Source organism: Zootoca vivipara, chromosome 14 (assembly GCF_963506605.1).
Source record: "Zootoca vivipara chromosome 14, rZooViv1.1, whole genome shotgun sequence".
In the NCBI taxonomy this organism is placed as follows: Eukaryota; Metazoa; Chordata; class Lepidosauria; order Squamata; family Lacertidae; genus Zootoca; species Zootoca vivipara.
Window position 1 is genome coordinate 5,500,692 of NC_083289.1, and position 16,677 is coordinate 5,517,368.

The 16,677-nt window shown below is 47.1% G+C and overlaps 1 protein-coding gene across 1 annotated transcript in view; it reads left to right on the forward strand.

The window, feature by feature from the left end:
• The first annotated feature begins 3,221 nt into the window (after positions 1–3,221).
• RAB8B (RAB8B, member RAS oncogene family) overlaps positions 3,222–16,677 on the forward strand; it is a 42,531-nt gene continuing 29,075 nt past the window's right edge. The window contains exon 1 of the mRNA XM_035132349.2: positions 3,222–3,404. Coding sequence (XP_034988240.1) covers positions 3,281–3,404 — 124 coding nt within the window. The 5' untranslated portion in view covers positions 3,222–3,280. The remainder of the gene's footprint in view (positions 3,405–16,677) is intronic.

Here is a 16,677-nt window from a genome sequence, read left to right on the forward strand (position 1 = left end):
ACTGTTGGCTCATGTCAAGTTTGTGGTCTACCAAGACTCCTAGATCCTTTTCACATGTACTGCTCTCAAGCCAGGTGTCACCCATCCTGTATTTGTGCCTTTCATTTTTTTGGCCCAAGTGTAGTACTTTACATTTCTCCCTGTTAAAATTCATCTTGTTTGCTTTGGCCCAGTTCTCTAATCTGTTAAGGTCATTTTGAAGTGTGATCCTGTCCTCTGGAGTCTGGGGTATTAACCACCCCTCCCAATTTGGTGTCATCTGCAAATTTGATCAGGGTGCCCTCAAGCCCATCATCCAAGTCATTGCTAAAGATGTTGAATAAGACTGGGCCCAAGACAGAACCCTGTGGCACTCCACTAGTCACTTCTCTTCAGGATGAAGAGGAGCCATTGATGAGCACCCTTTGGGTTCGGTCACTCAGCCAGTTACAAATCCACTGAATGGTAGCATTGACTCTAGCCCACATTTTACCAGCTTCTTTGCAAGAATATCATGGGGCACCTTGTCAAAGGCCTTGCTGAAATCAAGATAGGCTACATCCACAGTGTTCCCTTCATCTACCAGGCTTGTAATTCTGTCAAAAAATGAGATCAGATTAGTCTGACATAACTTATTTTTCAGAAACAGGCTTTCTGAAAATGAACAGGCTGAGCCACTATCTCTTAACTTAAAAAAGGAGAGTGTTTTAAAATTATAGAAATTGAACAATGACACAGATAAATAACATGTAGTGAAAAATAGGCAAGAGGGCACAATAGCTTACATTACACAGCAAATGTGCTGGCTGACACAAAGTTCATTTGCCACGATCCATTTTCATACGCAAAAGATAATAGGAACAAAGGTTAGTTCAATTATATGTTTACAACTTGGAAGAAGGCAAAGATCCAGGGTCTAAGCAAAACACTATCTTCTTAAATTTAAATGCATTCTGTTTCCTGCTCCTTTGTATTTTTCACTTTAATTTGTTTTTATTGCATGCTCCTCTCCATGGAGCTTAGGCACTATAGGCAACAAAATAAAACATCAAACATTAAAAACCTCTGGATATAGGACTGCCTTCTGATCTTTTATAAAAGTTGGGTTTTTGTATTTTAATTGTGTACTGTCTCTTAGAAAATCTCAAAACAAATGAATTATAATGAGTTATATTCGAATAATATTTACTCAAACACACTGAAATTAATGTCATTTATTAAGTTATATTAATTAGTGTCTGTGGGACTACTCTAAGTAAAAGTTAGTTGAATTCAACCTTAAGTTTATTTGTATACCAGAGCATCAGCATCAGATTTAAGGTGGTGTGGACAGTTCCTTTGCACAGGGTGTTGAGCTGAGGGGTCGAAAAATTATAATAGTAATACCGTATGTAGTAATAATGTTTAATTCTGTATTTAAATGGGCAGCTACTGAGAAGATCCATTAAAAAGTAACTGTACTTATTTATTATGAAAATAAGAAATATTGGGAGAGGGCAAATTTTGTCTTCGCTCAGGGTGTCGTATTACCAAAGTCCGCCCCAACAGCATTTCCCACAAACACATTTTGGGATGGGACTGCAGAGGCTCTCCGGCCGCCCTACTGTAAAACCAGCTCCATCAGCAGCCATTATATCTGTCTACTTGGCTCCTTGGGCAAAATTTTTCTTTTGTAAGTGGCACTTATAAGAATCATGTAAGTAAGAAACGTTGATTGAGTTTGCTTTTTCTCCTCCCTTCCAAACACTTTTTCTTCTATCATGTCTTTTCAACCATAAGTCTGAAGACAGGGACTCCTTTTCTTTTTATACCACTCTGAGTGCCACTTTTTGGGCTTGCTTTTTAATTATTATTTTTTAAAAAACATTTTAAACAAATGAATACATTTGCACTCAAAGTGTCACACAGGAAACTTTTTTTAAAAAGAAAATATCTTTATTGTTTTAAAAAGAATGTAATTACAAGCATCATACATACAAACTTTCGCCATACAATATACAACAACAAAAACACCCCATTGCAGAAACACAAAAAATGAAAAAGACAAGAATAGAAATAAGGATAAAAATAAAAATACAAAAGAAAAAAAAGGAAAATGTCATCAAATGACTTTAAAAAACAAAAAAAGACGAAGAAAAGAAATTGTTCTTCCAATTATCCAGCCTGTAATTCATATTTTTCCTGGATTATCGCACATTCAAAAATATATTAACAGCTTAATATAATTTCCATACAAAAATAAACCAGATTCAGCCTAATCCTGCTATTAGAGATTTCAGTATACCATGTTTTGATAAATATTCTTCAAACATCTCGCATTCCTTCTTTGCTTTTTGTCTTGTTTGTCCTCTTATTCTTGCTGATGTTGTTGCTAATTGGATATATTCTACCATCAATGTTTGCCAATCTGTTATATTTGGTACTTTGTCTGATTTCCAGTTTCTGGCTATTAGAATTCTCACGGCCACTATACTCCAAACATGAGTAATATTCTTTTTGTTGTTTTAATTTCTTCTGGTAATAAATTTAATAAAAATATCTCCGGCTTTTTCCTGAATGTACTTTCTAATATTTTTTTCAACTCCTCATATATCAAATTCTAATAATTACTTATATTTGGGCAGCTCCACCACATATGTATCATGGATCCTTTTTCTCCTTTGCATCTCCAACATACACCCGAATTATTTTTAAACATTTTGGCAATTTTTTCCAGTGTTTGGTACCACCTGTACATCATTTTTAGTGTATTTTCTTTTAGATTGTAACAGGCGGTGAATTTCATATCTTGTAGGAAACAAATCTAACTACAACAGTGCAATGACAATGCAGATCAAAATTATTTGAATTATATACTTTTATTGATAATGATACGTCTTTATTAATTATTATGTCCCCCTCCAAAATATAACTGGACAATCACTATTCAGCAATTAGCAGTTTGTTGACATTTCTGACTTTGCAATATATTACTAAATAATATGTACATGTATGGCTTCAGTGTGAACCAGGAGCAATCCCTTCCCCAGCACTGCCCGCCGTCCATCCCGGCCAGGCCTCCTCCCTCCCGCTTTGGAGCCTGGGATTTCAACGGGACCGACAGGGTCGATCGCGATCGCTTCCTACAAGAAAAACTGAAGAAGTCCAACAGAAAAAACCACGACTCCCAGAGGCCATTGCGCGGGCGGCAAACGCTGGAGGGAGGGAGAAGGAGGGGCCCCGCCGCCCCGCCCCTTCCTGTTCGCCTCCCTCCTGCTAGTTCCCCCTCCCCTCCGGCTCCCGGCCGCCAGTCGGAGCGAAGATGGCGAAGACCTACGACTATCTCTTCAAGCTGCTTCTCATCGGCGACTCCGGCGTGGGCAAGACCTGCCTGCTCTTCCGCTTCAGCGAGGACGCCTTCAACACCACCTTCATCTCCACCATCGGTGAGGCGGGGCGGCGGCGGCGGCGGCCTCGGCCTCCTCCTGAGGGGCGCTTCCTCAGGCAGACGCCTCTGGGCGGGGGGCGGATTCCCCGTCTCAAGGAGCGCAGGCCCGACCCTCTTGCGGCGGGCCGGCTGGGTCTTCCGGGGCCACTTAGGCGGGCGTCGCCGCCAGCGAGCGAGCCGGTTTCCGTTTCCATTTCCCTTCCTCCTCCTCCCCCCCGCCTTATCTCTCAGACCGTTTTTTGATTGTAGAATTGTGGGGGTTTATTCGCGCGACATCGTTCCCGCCCTCCGATTCCGCCTCCTTCCCGGTCCCCGTTATGTTGCAATTGGGGTTCGGCTTCGGCGGGGCCGCGGAGGCGTTTATCCGGAGCAGGGGGCGTGAGAGGAGCGGGCCCTGCGCGAGTCTCCGGCCCGTGACGCGGGTTTCTTCTCTTCCTTTCCGCTCTTCTGCCGCCACCCCTTCACCGCTTTGTTACGGGGATTTATGCTGCGGGGGCGCAGAGGTGGTTGGAAGGCGGAGAGCGCCTTTTAGGCGAGGATGCTCTCGCTGCCGCAGCGTTGAGACGGGACCCTTTTCTCAGATGGCCGCCCCGGACCTGAAGGTGGCCCCTTCCCGCCCCTGAAGAGGCGCGCACGAACGCACACCTACTCTGCTGCCCCGGAGAGAAACAGGTCCGTTAGGCTAACCCGCTTTCCACTGCCTTGGAAAGCGCTCTTTCCAACGACCCCGCCACCCTTTTGACACTCTTGGAGTGCATCTCTTAAACTGTTTGACACGCCTAGAAATGTCGCCATCATCAAATGTCATCTTGGCCCCTGTTGGGCGGGGCGGAGGGTTGGAATAGGCATTTGTTTGGGGACATAGGGAGGAATTTGTCACACTGTTAAGACGCAAGGTTGGAATGATCCTCCTGCAAGCTGTTCTGTGAGTGCTCCTGAGCAGATTTTGGGGAGGAGAGAGGAGGTGGGAAACGTGCTGTTGCACTAGTGAGAACCCTTCCACCGACTTCCACTAGCATTATTTATAAAGTGCCTAAAACTACTCAGTCTTGTACAGAAATTATGTCGTTTGAAATGACATAAGATGTGCCCTCAGTCTACGGTTGTGGCATGATGTGAAGGAGAATCTGACCTAGGTGAAAAGCAGTCAAAACTGGCCACGGGAACTTGTCTAGCTGTGCAGGAGCTCTGATACAGTGGACGACTGGAATCATTTTTACTCTGATAGCCAAAATGGGGAAGATAGTGATGGATTCGAACTTTACCACTAGTTGATACTTTTGTTACATACCATGAGTGGTTGCTAGTTACTCTGTTCAACTATCCTTTATGTGCTATCTCGCAGGATGCCCATATTGCTAGGTGTTTATATGCTCAAGTCCAGCTTCACAAGTTAATTTGTTCTGTCTGCTCTCTCCTCCTGAAACACTTGAAACACTTTCGCATTGATGCAGGTAGCAAGCATGGTGCCCTCCAGATATTGTTGGCAATGCTAGTTGGGGCTGATGGAAGTTGAAGTCCAACAATATCTGGAGGACATCACATTGGCTACCTCTAATAGAAACTTGTAACATCTAGGTGACAGTTCTGAGACTGATTTAGAATACATTATATGGCCAGGTTTTGAGTCTTGTTTCCTTAAAAAAAAAAAGCCTGTAGCTCACTGGCTAAATAGTGTGTTCAACTACCTGCTTAATGCTATGCTGTCAGGCTGTATCCAAAAAAGGGAGTTGACTGAGCCCTTGATAGACCCTATTGAATGGCTGCTATGACAGATTGGCAGGTTAAACATTTTGCGGACCTGCCTTATTCTGATAGTTCAGAGTGGGTAATGTGAAACTTCCTGTCTCCCATATAAGGTGTGAGGAATCAAAGAGAAAAAATTATATTTTTAAAGCCTGCCTAACACCAGGGGCAGGCATAGTTCCTGTCTGGCCTGACCATAAGCATAGGGCTGAGCACTAAGAACAAAAGAGAAGTAGAGTTCTGCTAGATCAAAGCAAAGGTTCATATTGTCCACCATCTACTTCCCAAGGGGAACCCACAAGAAGGACATGAAGAAAACATAGTGTTATGAGAGAGGGAGAAAAAAAGTAAAACTCTTCACACTATGTATAATTTGATATACCTCTACTGTACTATGATTTCTCTTACTTGCCCTTTTTTGATAAACAACAAAGTTCCAAATATTGTAACCTGTGCTTATGGGGAAATAGTCTGAGCACCTTAATAATTTTGTTTGCCCTTTTCCAGCTCTACAGTGTATTTTTTGATTTGCAGTCATACATCGTGTTGCGTTAGGTTCATGTTGCGTCTTTTCAGCTTGTGAGCGCGGCAAACCCGGAAGTGTATACTTCCTGGTTTCTCCGCACGCGCAGAAGCGCTCTATCATGCTTGTGCAGAAGCGCTGCTTTAGTTGCGGACTTTTCGGGGTGCGAACAGCACCCCGAAATGGATCATGTCCACAACTAGAGGTACCACTGTACTGCAACTAGGACTGTATACAATATTCTAAGTAGGGTTACATCATAATATTTGTATAAAGACTTTACAATATTGGCAGTATTATATTCAAATTTTTTTGTAGTGATTCCTAGCATGGAATTTGCCCTTTTTGCAGTTGTTGCACATGACAGTGTAGTGCAAACAAGCAACTGTGCAGGTTCCTGAAGCAAACACTGTGGTCCCAGTACTTCTCCTTCTGCCCTGCTACCTAGGACTAAGCCATGGTTCATCTTAACATTACATCTGAATCTGGGCTTGTGGATTGTCTCACCCAGAGAAACTGCAAGCGGTAAGCTGAGAACAAACCTTCATTACGCTTGTGGTTTGTCTGGACTGAGGCACACCATGATTGATTCAGGGTTTGTATATAACACTAAGCCAAACCATGGAATAGCCTGGGTATCATGATGGCAGCAGGAGCATGGGAGGAGTGCAATGACCTCAGTCGCTCATTCACATTAAGTCACAGTTTAGCCTAATGCTGCATGCATGTGAAATTCATAAATTCAGACACCCCCCCTCCAGTATAACTCACTTTTGACTTATTTACCTTGAGTTACAATTGGCATTTTATTTCCCGTTTTCCCAAAATTGGAGAGTTCCTTTTGGAGCCCTTCACACAATGACACTGTAGGTCATTTATGAATTTTAAAATAGCATTGATCCTGCCAGATATCCTTTGGTGACTCTACACCTTGCATCCCTCCATTGTGAGAGTTGCACATTTATTATTACACATTTGGTTTCCTGTTATTAAAAGTTATTGATCCATATGGGGATCACTTCCATTCACATGCTTCTTGTCACGCTGAAAGGTTAACGAGACAGGACTTACCTTTGCTGAAGCCATATTGATGAAAGACTCATTCTTATGCTTCGTAAATTTTATATTTAACAATTTACCTAGAACTGATGTTAAGCTAATCAGCTTGGATCCTTTTTAAAAAACTGATTTTACACTGGTCACTTTCCAGAATGGGTCCAACCGAATGAATAATTTTTTTCTTCCTTGGAGTGAGGTCCTCCTTCTGAGATGTACCGGTATATTCTCCATGATGGCAGAGCAATTGTTGCCCTGGGCGTGGAACACATTCTCAAAGGCCCTGTCCACAAATTGGATCTTTTTCAAGTTCTCCAGGTCATTCGCAAGGGGCATCCCCATGGCTGGGGATATGGCCACTTGAGATTGGACTGTAACTGTGCCCAGCTGTTTGAGGCACAGGACATAGTGGTGCTTGTAATCTATTGTTTGAAAAGTGAGAATAGAGTAACACTTTTTCATTAGGGTATTATTATTTCTTTTGTTGGTTATACAATATTAAAAACGCTGGTATGTACCCCGCTTTAAAGCAGATACATCAGAGCATTTAAACAATGAAAACTGCTATAATGCCAGAGCATTTTCATGACCAGAGGTTACCATAAGTGATAAGGAAGTAGGAACAGTCATAATGAACCTCTGATCAACCTGCAGGACTTGGTTTTAACTTGTACAATTTTATTTCACTGTTTGAGTAGCTGCTAAGAAGCAGGGGCATAGGAAGTGAGGGGCAAAGGGGGCGCTCCGCCCCGGGCAGCGTGATCCCGAGGGCGCCATGGCGGGCGCCACGCCCCGAGAACGTATGCCAGCCCCGCCCCCGGTGCCGGAGCATGAAACTAATTTCAATGAATCAGGCAGCTTTCCTTGAAACTGCAACTCATTCAGTGCTAGGGCATTTTACAGGTGTTTTTTGAAATACTTTTTAAAAACAACATTACAAACAGTTCTGCCAAACAGTAGACAATTAAATCACAAGCAGGCAAGACATCAAGACCACATTATTGGGATCAGGAATGCCCAAGGTTGTGCTCTCTAGATGTCGCTGGTCCTGGACTACAACTCTCAACAGCCCCAGCCAGCATGGCTGTAGTTCCAGGAATATCTGGTGGCTCTACATAGGCTACTCTGAAGCAGCCCCGCCAAGGTCCTTTATAGGAAGCTGCCTTATACCAAGCAGACCATTGAGCTCATGCAGCAGCTTTCCAGATTTTCAGGTGGGAGCCCGTTTCAGCTCTACCTGGAGATGCCAGGAATTGAATTTCAGATCTTTTGTATACAGAGTATGTGCTCTACCTCTAAGCTATGGCACTTTCTTGGAGTTTGCTCCCACAATATGTCATGATGGTGATAAACTTGGATGGCTTTAAAATAGGATTATACAGATTCATGGAGGATAATGCTACCAATGACTACTAGCTACTGTTGGAGGAAGTATACCTCTGAATCCCAGTTGCTGGCAATCACAAGGGAAAGAGTGCTTTAGTGCTCAGCTTCTCCTAATGGGTATCTGGATGACCATTGTGAGAACAGGGTGTTGGAATAGATGGGCCTGTTCTAACAGACTGCTGTGTTCTCCAAATGAAAGGTTTTTACTTTCAATGGGCCCATTCCTAGGTTGAAATTCCCAAAAAGATTCTGCTACCACAACATTCACTCATTGAGTGAATAATGGCTCCCTAAACAAGCCTTCCTCAGCTGAGCTCCCTTTGAGGAAACAGTTGATTCAGGGAAGGGTGTTCTTATGTTTGTCAGGGAACTGCCATAGTAACTGTTTGCTAACTAAAGTTTTTGAATGCTGAGTGTACTAAAATGCTCAGGAAATGGAAGAAACCACAAGAAAAACTGCTCAAACTGGGTGTTATATTAAGCACTAACTAGCTGTAGGGAACCAAGCATAAGCAGGAGTCTTCTTGTGTTCTGAGGCTCTGTGGTTTTCTGGCCCTGCTGGTTTATGTTTTGTCAGGATAGGAATATACATTGGCATTTGACGCTCCAACACTTTGAGATTGTTCTTGAACACTGATTGTTCTTGAGTTTTAATTACCATGCTTAAGTAAATTTGAGTTCCTACATGGTGAAACCTTTATTGTGTACAGTTCTGTCTTTCTGTTGAAGCACATGTGTTCATGTCACACGTGCTTGTGTTTTCCTGTATAGCTATTTGATAGTAACACCTCCAATTGCTGAAATGTGCATTTGATTTTAAATAGTTTATTTAGCTGGTTTTCTCAGGTAAGATAGAATTCTTATAAGCACAGACAGGAAAGAAACTATAAGGCATTTTTAGTGCCGTATATGAAAATTCCTCCGAGGGATATAATCTTAGAGCATGACTATGCCACCTAAATATTTTGAATGTCTTCAAAAATAGTTGAGACATTTATTAATTGAAGGTCAATGGTTCCCTGGATAAATTTGCCATCATGTCTAGATTTGTAAGTTTTCTATGCACTAAAGGCAGCACTGCCAATGTGGCATGAGGCTGCCTTTAGAAATGTTCCAGATAAGAAGAACTTCACTTAAGATTTTGTTGTTCTTTTTCTTAATTTATCTGAATGCCAGACCATGCCCAAACTCTACTGGTATGCTGTTTAGAAAATTTTGTTGGGAGCCTAAAAGACAGTGTACGCATGCAAGTAAGTCACCTGACTGCTCAGTACTTGATGAATTACAACTGAATGTATGAATTGACTCCTGCATATTATACTTATTTGGTGGTAACCATTGATCAACTTTCAAGAGATTTTATGCAATTATATCATGACTTAAGCAAGCTGCCTCTGTACATGATCTGTCAAGTTGCACTTCCTCTTTAGAGGAGAACTGCGTAATGGCAATAATTTCCACTCAAGGAAGCTGTAAAATCCTGACTACAGAGTACTTGACTCAGTTATGTTTCCGATAAACATAGCCATTTGCAGAGATAGAAAAGTAGATTATTGCTACAGATTAATAAAGTGTAAGGGAAATAGGCAGGGTTGTAAGAGCATGAAACTCTAGCTTTGAGCTTCAAAATTCAACTCTTGGTTGAATTCAACTCTGCACCCAGAGGCTCAGGGTGGTGGCAGCCCAGCAGAGGGCATTATCTGTGGCAGCCTTTAAGCCTTAAAATTTCCTCCCAACAAAGGTGTGTATTGCACCTTCATTATACTTATAGATGCTGGAGATGCACCTCTTTATCCTTTTTCACACTTGAGGTGTATATTTTTAGGTCCCATCTTATTTTTATTATTGTAAGTGGTTTCAAACTTTTCAATGTGGTATTTGACTGTTGTAACCTGCCCTGGGATCTTAGGGTGAAGAAACACATACCGTAATATTGTTGCTGCATTATATATAGAACATAAGAGGATACCTTCTGAATCAGAACACATGCCCAAATAGCCCACCGTTCTATTTTCAAAGTGGTCTTTGAGAAGTGCATAGGCAGAACATGGGTCCAATAGCTTGTGATCCCTTGCAGCCACCACTGTTCAGAGACATACTTTCCATCTGCTAATATATCAGGGTATAGAGACATACATGTTTGACTGTGGTATCATAGTTCTGATCTCTGATAGGCTTGAATTAATCTATTGCTATGTGATGTTTGTTGGGTTTTATAATACTCATGGAGAGAGTTGTTCTCTCCAGAGATTGTTGGATTTCTTCTGCTGGCAATAGTAACATAGCAAATTTGTGGGTTAGCTTTCTTATGCGTTGGGAGGAGTTCAGATTCAATGCAGAAACTTGCTGAATATGAAACTTTACATTCTTATCCAAGATGAAATCAGTATCTGGCAGTGTGTCCACAAAGGCTGTTTGTATGTCAAACGACTGGAACAGATTGATTTTTTTTACAGAGTTTTTTTGCCTCTGGGTTTCATTCTGTCTGTCTCTAGTTTGTTTGATTAAGATAAATGTTTGCATTGGAGCATCAGCTTCTAATACTTTATCAAATACGTACACACACACAAAACCCTCGTATTTTGGAAGACAATATAAAATGAAGGAGAGCTGTAGTAGTATAGAGACTTTGCTTTAGAAATTCCAGTTTAGTATGATAGTGTCATACTTAATTTAAACTTAAAACAACTTTTTAGTAGTGTATTGTATCATCATATCTGTCACAGTGGCCGGAGTGGACTACTTCAGAGTAACGACGCTACGCAGCTCTGCATTTTATTCTTTTATTGGTGCTGCGTATTTACAGTGCTCAAGTCATTGCTATTTACACGGAGCGATGTTGTCAGTCGGTTTCAGAACCTCCTAATGGCTTTTGGCGCGTCTTTCTCCAACACAAAAGCTTTGGCAGACCCATCCTCTTGCCCCTCCTCTTCCTGCGTAATTCTGGAGTTGGAGGGATGGGTCTTCCCCCCTTGCTTGCCCCTTCCTGTCCCACCTGGGACCCTGGCTCCTCTACCTTGCCTGAGCCTCGGACACGACTTCCTGCTTCCCCACTGGAATCGGAACTCTCCCTGCTTTCCCCTTTGCTCGGGGACGGGCTTGAACTCAGGAGGGGAGGGACTTCGCGATATCCCCTGTCCCTCACATCCACCCCCCTCCCAAGCTCTCCTTCACCCCTCCCCAGGCCCCCCCCATGTGTCGGTGACGACTGGAAGCCTAAGAACTCAGTGCTCTCCGAGCCCGTTGGTGTGAATACCTCCCCCCAGTCCTGCGAGCCCCCCCCTTCCGCCTGGGCGGACGGGAATCCCAAAAAGTCCGTGGCGTCAGAGCTGGTGGGGGTAAAAACGTTCTGCCAATCTGCTCCTTCCTCTGACTGGGTGGATCTCGGTGACACCCATACCTCATCCTCTGGTTCCTCAAACTCCGCTTCCCAGCGCCATGGTGAGCTGCTCTCCCGTGCCTCCTCCTCCTCCCCCTCCCTTTCCATGTGCCAGGGCTTGGGTCTGTGGGGAAAGAGGGCGTGAAATTCTTCCACCAAGAATTCCTCCTGTATCTGAGTGGCTGGGACCCATTCATTCTGGGACGGTGGAGCGTCCTCCCATGCCATGAGGTACTCCAGTCCCCCCACCCCCCACCTTGAATCCAGGATGGCCGTGGCCTCATTGAGTTGCTCCCTGCCTTCCCTCTCCCCCCCTCCCTCGGGGGTTTGTTCGCTGTCTCGGAGCCTGCTGCTTTCCCTGTACGGCGACAGCAGCGATCTATGAAACACTGGATGCACCCTCATGTCCTCTGGCAGTGCCAGCCTGTATGCCACCGGGTTTACCTGTTGCGTGACCGTGAAGGGGCCCAGCCTTTTGGGTGCCAGCTTTTTGCACCTCCCTCTGGTGGGAAGGCCCTCCGAGGACAACCACACCTTGTCCCCCACCCTGATGACCTCCCCTTGTCGCCTGTGGCGATCTGCCCCCTTTTTGTACGCTTCCTTGGCCCTCTCCAAGTGTTCTCTGAGCTGCTGGTGCACCGTCTCCAGTTCCTCTGCCCAATCCTCAGCCTGTGGGCCCTCCTCCTCCTCCTCCTCCCTCTCCCTCTCTGGGAAAGATCTGAGGTCGCGCCCGTAATTGGCCTTAAAGGGCGACACCCCTGTGGAGACGTGCACTGCATTGTTGTAGGCAAATTCTGCTAGTGGCAAGCGATCCACCCAGTCCGTTTGCCGCTGGCTGACGTAGCATCTCAGGTACTGCTGCAGAATGGCGTTGACCCTCTCCGCTTGTCCGTTGGTCTGCGGGTGTCTAGCCGTCGACAAGCTGACCTCCACCTGCAGGAGGTTCATGAGCCGCCGCCAGAACCTGGAAACAAATTGGCGGCCACGATCCGAAATAACCCTTAAAGGTAATCCATGCAGTCTGAAAATGTGATCAACAAACAGTTTGGCTGTCTCTTCTGCCGAGACTGCCCTGGCACACGGTATAAAGTGACACATTTTGGACATAAGGTCCACCACCACCAACACTGCAGTCTTACCCCTGGACGAAGGCAGATCTGTGATGAAGTCCATGGACACCACTTCCCACGGCCTGTGTGGTGTGGCTAAGGGCTCCAGCAACCCTGGTGGCGCTGCTCTGACCACCTTCGCCCGCTGGCAGGTGGTACAGCCCCTTACATAGTCTCGAACATCTTCCCGCACCCCTGGCCACCAGAAGTGTCTCATGACTAGGTGAGCGGTTTTGTCCCTTCCAAAATGCCCCGCTGTAGGGTTGTCGTGCATCTGCTTGAGGACCGTACGTCGAAGCTGGGTGGTGGGCAGGTACAGCGCACCCTTGTAGAAAAGCAGCCCTCTGCGTTCTGCAAAGTCTTTTGCCTGCTCCCTCCCCCCTCTCAGTTCTCTGAAGATGCGGTTGGCAAATTCATCCGCTGCCGTCAGTGCTGTGAGTTCTGCCTCGCTCACCACAGCTGCTCCGCAGGACCATGCCGACGGGGGGAAAATGTGCCTTGGGGCTGGTGGCGCCTCCTCCTCCATGTACTCTGGCTTGCGGGAGAGGGCATCCGCCCTGACATTCTGCTCCCCCGGGATGTAGTGGATGGAGAAGTTGAAGTTCGAGAAGAACTCTGCCCACCGTATCTGCCGCTGGTTGAGCACCCTGGCAGTTCTCCAGAACTCCAGGTTCTTGTGGTCTGTGCACACCTGGATGGGGTGCTTTGCGCCCACCAGGAAGTGTCGCCAGTGCTGGAACGCAGCGTAGATCGCAAGAAGTTCCCTATCAAACACTGTGTAGTTGCGTTCAGGCTGTGTCAGCTTCCTGGAGAAGAAGGCACAGGGTCTCCACTCCCTGTTGGCGTCCAGTTGCAACAAAATTGCGCCCACAGCTTTTTCAGAAGCATCTGTCTCAATGCGTAGGGGCGCGTCCTGCACCACATGGAACAGGTTTTGGTCTGAGGCGAACACTCTCTTGAGGCTTTCGAACGCTGCTTGCGCCTCTGGTGTCCACTTGAACTTCTGCTTGCCTCTCAGGCAGTCCGTGATGGGAGCCGTAACGCGAGAGAAGTTCTTGATGAACTTCCTGTAGAAGTTAGCGAAGCCTAGTAGGCGTTGGGCATCTTTGCGCGTCCTGGGGCTGTGCCAGTCCAGGATGGCCTGCACCTTGTCCTTGTCCATCGCCAGCCCCTTGTCTGACAGCTTGTAGCCCAGGAAGTCCACCTCTTTGGTGTGAAACTTGCACTTCTCCAGCTTCACATACAGGTGGTTCTCCTTCAGGCGTTGCAACACCTCTCTGACATCTTTCACATGCTGCACCGGGTCATTCGAGTAGATAAGGATGTCATCTAGGAAGACCAAGCATTTCCTGAAGAGGAGGGACCCCAGGACGTGGTGCATGAAGGCCTGGAAGCATGCTGAGCCCCCTTGCAAACCGAAGGGCATCACCAGCTATTCAAAAGAGCCCAGAGGCGTGAACATCGTGGTTTTCCATTCATCTCCTTCCCGGATCCTGATCAAGTTGTACGCCCCCCGTAGGTCCAGCTTGGTGAAAATCTTGCCCCTGCGTGCCGCTGTCAGGAGATCATCCACTCTGGGCATGGGGAAAGCCACGGGCTCTGTCACCGAATTCAGCCGTCTAAAGTCCACCACAAGACGGCGCTGTTGCGTGTCTTTCTTGTCCACCCAGAAGACCGGGCTGCCCCCTGCTGCCTTGCTTTCCCTTATGAACCCCCGCTTGAGGTTCTTGTCGATGAAAGCGCGCAGATCCTCCAGCTCCTGGTCTGACATGGCGTACAGCTTGGCTGGGGGTATCGTCGCCCCTGGCACCAGGTTGATCTGGCAGTCAAAAGGCCTGTGCGGGGGTAGGTGGTCGGACTCCGCTTCGCTGAAGACCTCCTGCAGGTCCCAGTACTGCTTGGGTATTGCCTCACCCCCTTTGATATGCATGGTGGCCACCGTGGCTATCGGAGGCCCCTCCCCTGGTTGGTGCTGCATGCAATGTTCCAGACAAAAGTCTGACCCAAACGTGATGCACCTCTGGTGCCAACTGATGGAGGGGTCGTGGCGCGCCAGCCAGCTCATGCCCAAGACGATGGGGGGGTCTGAGATGGTGGTGACGTTGAACGCCAGTGTCTCTGAGTGCCTTCCCACCGTCATTCTCATGGGGGGGGTTTGATGTGTGATGGCCCCTCCCAGCAGCTCCCTGCCGTCAATGGTTGCTACGTGCAGAGGAAAATCCAACTGCAAAAGCTGGATTTGGTGCTCTTCTGCAAAGCTTCTCGAGAAGAAGTTGGCGGACGCCCCACTGTCAATTAAGGCGAGGACCGTCAGGGGATAGCCATTTGGGAGCGTTAGCGTCACTTCTAGAACCACTCCTGCTCTGGGAGGGGTGGGCTGGCTCTGCACCTCGCTGTGCGGGTGGGCGGGCTGGGGCTGTTGTCTGCTGACTGTGCCTGGCTGCTGCCCCTTGTCTCCTGCAGCCAGGCTTTCCCGTTTCCCTGCTGTGGTGCTGCGTCAGTGGGGGAGGGCACCACCGTTCCCGCCTTTCCTTGCCACTCCCTGCGATGTGGGCAGTCTCTGACGAGATGCTGGGGTGAGTTGCAGAGAAAGCAATTCCCGCCCCTTCCCTCCTTGCGTCTTGGCGCCGCTGGGGTTTGAAAAGCCCGCGCGCGCGCGCTATCAATCTGCATGGGCTCCTGGTCCTGGCTGGCTCCAGGCGTGGCCTGAAAGGGTTGTTGAGGGAGTGGCTTCTCCTGCGACCGTGGGAACCAAGCCCGCTTTGCGCGCGTCGCTTGCTTGTCGTTCCACCGGGATTCCTGCCTCACCCCCACCGCCAGAGCTGCTTTGCTCAGCTGATCCATAGTACTGGGCTTTGGACCTCTCGAGAGTTCATCCTTCACCTCCTCGCTCAAACCCAAGTAAAACGCAGCTTGCATGGGAGGCGAATCCAAAACCCACCCCAGTCTGTGCACCAGCATGGTGAATTTCGCCCAATATGCGCGAACTGTCATATTTCCTTGGCGTAAATTATGCAGTTCCTCCTTAGTCTGGTCCAAATGACTATCGGACGAATACATCGTCCTCAAACCTTCTAGAAATTGTTGGACATTTTTCATGCAAGGATTCTTGGTTGCGATTAATGGTCTTAGCCACTCCCTGGCTGCTCCGGTGAGATGTTCCACAATAAACGCTACTCTGTGCTCATCATCGGGGAACTCATTCTGGTGCAGCTCAAGAGCATACACGATCTCAGTCTCAAAGCCCTGAAACTCCTTCGGGTCTCCATTGAACTTGCTTACAAGGGTCCCTGCTCTCCTTCCTGGCAGCACTTGGACTTGGGGAGCCCCTCCCGCCTTGTTTTTCTCTGCATCCAGCTTGTTTTGGAGGTCTACCGCCACCGCCCTTAAATGCTGCTCTTTTTCCTGGAGCTCTCTCACCTGTTCCGCAAGTTGTAGCCGGTCGTCCTGGACCTTCTTAGTCTCCTCTTTAGCTGCCTTCAATTCTCCCTGCGCCTGCAGCGACAGCTGTTGCAGTTCTAGCTGGGCTTGCTCAGCGATCTGCCGCCACTTCTCCGCCTCGGACACGCTCATCCCGGCAACTCCGAAGTAGCCCAAAAATGATTAGGAGGTTGCTGTCACAGTGGCCGGAGTGGACTACTTCAGAGTAACGACGCTACGCAGCTCTGCATTTTATTCTTTTATTGGTGCTGCGTATTTACAGTGCTCAAGTCATTGCTATTTACACGGAGCGATGTTGTCAGTCGGTTTCAGAACCTCCTAATGGCTTTTGGCGCGTCTTTCTCCAACACAAAAGCTTTGGCAGACCCATCCTCTTGCCCCTCCTCTTCCTGCGTAATTCTGGAGTTGGAGGGATGGGTCTTCCCCCCTTGCTTGCCCCTTCCTGTCCCACCTGGGACCCTGGCTCCTCTACCTTGCCTGAGCCTCGGACACGACTTCCTGCTTCCCCACTGGAATCGGAACTCTCCCTGCTTTCCCCTTTGCTCGGGGACGGGCTTGAACTCAGGAGGGGAGGGACTTCGCGATATCCCCTGTCCCTCACAATATCTAATAAGAAAAGTTTTTTCCTCTC